Source organism: Elephantulus edwardii, unplaced genomic scaffold (assembly GCF_000299155.1).
Source record: "Elephantulus edwardii isolate Elephantulus edwardi_28Jun2011 unplaced genomic scaffold, EleEdw1.0 scaffold00029, whole genome shotgun sequence".
Classification (NCBI taxonomy): domain Eukaryota; kingdom Metazoa; phylum Chordata; class Mammalia; order Macroscelidea; family Macroscelididae; genus Elephantulus; species Elephantulus edwardii.
Window position 1 is genome coordinate 11,621,358 of NW_006399779.1, and position 3,365 is coordinate 11,624,722.

The 3,365-nt window shown below is 49.5% G+C and overlaps 1 protein-coding gene across 1 annotated transcript in view; it reads left to right on the forward strand.

The window, feature by feature from the left end:
• Positions 1-630: 630 nt before the first annotated feature.
• Positions 631-3,365, forward strand: part of KIAA1549L (KIAA1549-like ortholog) — a 153,486-nt gene continuing 150,751 nt past the window's right edge. Inside the window, 3 exon segments of the mRNA XM_006903627.1 lie at positions 631-952; positions 955-1,009; positions 1,011-1,267. Coding sequence (XP_006903689.1) covers positions 631-952; positions 955-1,009; positions 1,011-1,267 — 634 coding nt within the window.

Consider the following 3,365-nt stretch of genomic DNA (forward strand, 5'->3'; position numbering starts at 1 on the left):
CGTTTGCATGAGATGATGCTTTCAGATGATGCGGGTACAAGCCCCCAGCTATCCAGCAGTATCTATTCATCACCCGGGATCGAGGCTCCCACACCGCTCCAGAGTCTCCTGGGAGCTCATTCTGCTGCCGACTCTCCTCCCGTAACACCCAGTGCCTTGGTCAGGACACCCTCCCAAGTGCTGCTGGCTTCTCAGCGACCCCAGCAATGGACAGGGGCACCCACTAATACAGGTAGTCTGATTCCTGGTCCCAGATCTATAGGTATGACTCCCATGGCCAAAGCCTCTTCCATTGCGACATCAATAAGTGGCTTCCCTATGAAGGGGTATACATGCTTAGAACAATGAGTTAGCACCCCACTAGTCATGTCATGCCATTGACCCTCTGCCTGATAGGGTTTTTTCTAAAAGTATTCCCAATTTAAGTGTCCTTACGGCCAAACACAGCTTTGCTATCAATGGCGTTCTCATTATGGTTAATCAACTTAATGAGCCCAAAGCTGTTTTGCCTCTCAGTTCTCCCCACTGCAAGGTCAAGGCTCAGATGCTTTTCACCATGGCAAGCCCATAAGTTACATCAGTTCATCACCGGAACGAGGGGTCCGAGCACTGGGGGGGCTGCTAACAAACATGGCTTTGTCTCTCATTTCAGTGGACCCCTCAGTGTCGTCTCAGGCAGCGCCACTAGCAGCATCAGCCGCCACAGTGTTTCTGAAGAGATCCAGTCCAGTTGCACTGTCTGCAGCCCTGGTCGCTAAAGGCACCGGCAGCAGCCCGTCGGCTGTGGCTGCGGGATTATCCAAGAGCAGTTTGACCACCACATTAGCAAAGAATGTCACAAGCAAGGCAGCCCCAATCTCCAAGGCGACCCCAGCGGCCTTCCACACACCCTTCCCGTTCACACCTACCTACATGTTTGCAAGGACAGCACATACCGTGAGCTCACATACAGCCATGCCAGGGAACACAGGCACTGCCTCTGGCCTGTTGTCCACAACACACCTCCCCAGGAAGCCACAAGCCATGCACACAGACCCCCTCAGTCCCACCAGCCCAGAGATGCCCCGAGCATCCACCACACGTCCGCTGACCATCACAGCGGCGTTGACATCCATCACGGCTTCGGTCAAGGCCACCCGGTTGCCACCTTGGCCAGCGGAACACACAGATGTTGCTCTCCCCGCCGTGTCTACTGACGTGGTCACGACTGGTAAAATAGTGTCCAGCCTGGAGTGTCAGATGTCCAATAAGCTCCTGGTGAAGACAGGTAAGCACCCGTGGTCTCTCTGATTTTACTTGAAAGCCGCAAGCACACCTCGGCCTTGAATGTAACAGAATTATTAGATTTTCATTTAGACCAGTGGTTCTCAGGCAAGGGAGATTTTGCCACCTGGTGGCATTTAGTAATCTCTGGAGGCCTTTGAGATTGTTATAAGGGGGTGGGTGGGTACCACTGTCATTCAGTGAGTACAGGTCAGAAGACCAAACATCCCATCCTGCACAGAGCATTCCTCAAACTGCAACCAGGATTTACCCAGCAAAATGGTCAAGCACCAAGATTAAGAAACAAATTTTTTATAGAGTGAAAGAGAAGAGGAGGAGCAGTATGTGACACCATATTACTAGAGCCTGGTCGCAATCCTGAGGACCCCACAGGACTGGCCATGGGCCTGAGACTGCAATTAATCACCAAGTTTTGTCTGTAGAGTGAAAAAATGATGTCTCTCATGAATGAATGATGCAATTAGTAAAAGATAACCTTGCTGGAAGTGCCATGGACTCCATAAAAACTGTTTGTCATGGAATCTTTCAATTGCAGATACTAAAAGCACAGCTACGGCATGTGGAAGCACTATTTCTTTTACTGTTAAAAAGGAAATCTGGAAAATATTGGGTGGGCAGCATTAGAACTGGAACAAAGCTTGGCTGCTACGTTTTCAGCACCTTGCCCCCAGGCGCAGCCACGCAGGCCTAGAATGCACGGGGTGCTTTTAATAGTGCAGTAGTGTTTGCTATAAAAAGCAGGAGACAGATTATCTGAAAGAGCGTGCCAATGCAGAATGCTCACATCCCGCCTTCCTCGTCCCCCTGCAAAGAATTCAACAAAATTATATCTTGAGACTTGTCCTGTTCTAAAAGGGGAAATTGTGAAACCAGGCGTTGCACGAAGTATAGTATCTCATTCTATTTCCCGAGAAATGATACCATCTGGCTTTTCACTCCCCTCCCCCTCTGCGCCTGCTCCTCTGAGTGACAGGTGGCCCCGCAGGCCTGATCCTGGAAGTCTCGAACATTCTCCTCTTTTCTCTTTCACCACATCTCTGCATGCCCAACTATATCCACTCATTTACCAAATCTTTGTGCTTTAACTTCTCAACATCTCTTCTCTCCATACCCACTATCACTTCTCTATTTTGGACTGTCATTGTCACTCAAATTTCTGTAGTAACCCCCATAATTGCCTCTTTGCCTTCAGATTTCCAATATGTTCTTCACTTTGCAGTCAGGGACCCACCTAAAATGCACGCTTTTGCTTAAAATCTTTTACTACCCTCAGGACAGAGAATAAACATCTACACTGCAACCATTCCACCTCTCTGTGCTGCATCTTTGCCCCTTGAGTTTGCTCCCTCTGCTGGGAGTGAGTGGGGACCACTTCTTACCCCTTGGCATTTCTCACGTTAGCCATCTCTGTATTCCTCTGAAGCATCACGCCCCCTAGGAAGCCTCTGCAGATCTCCGTCCCCTTCCTGAGTCAAGGCTCTGATCACATCCTAGTTTTCCTTTTCCATCGCAGCTGCATGTTCAATCCCCAGTGCCTCTTCACCACCACCACCTCCAGGTTGGAGAGCACACTGCCTAGCTGATGGTTGTTTGGGGCTGCATCTCCTAGCTTGGGGTCAGTGCTAGAGATGGCTTCTGTAACTGCAGTTGCAGAGATTTCCTTGCATGCAAACCCAGGAGTGGCCCCTGAGAGCAGGCACTGATGATGATCCAGGTTTAGAGTTGGAAAGAATGTCAGTCAGAGTTGAAGTCTGACTGTCATAATAGCTCTTTCCCAGCAGACCCTCCCAGGTCTCCGGCTCCTTTCCAAGCTCGATGTTCCTCCTAGGATCTCTTAGGGATCCCAGGCTTCCTTTCCCATTGTACCTGCCCAGTCAGTCCCAAGTTCTACTTCTTATCTCTGTCTCCATTTGTGACTGTCCCCCACTGGGAAGTCCATCTGCCTGGTTGAGCTGCTTTCTCTCTATATTTTCATTGTTGTATAACATTGAGTTTAAACTAAGAATCCTTGCCTCCAAGGAGCCACCTGGTTTAACACTTTCAAGGATGAATCTATTTGTTTTCCTAGCAGTCCATGGTAC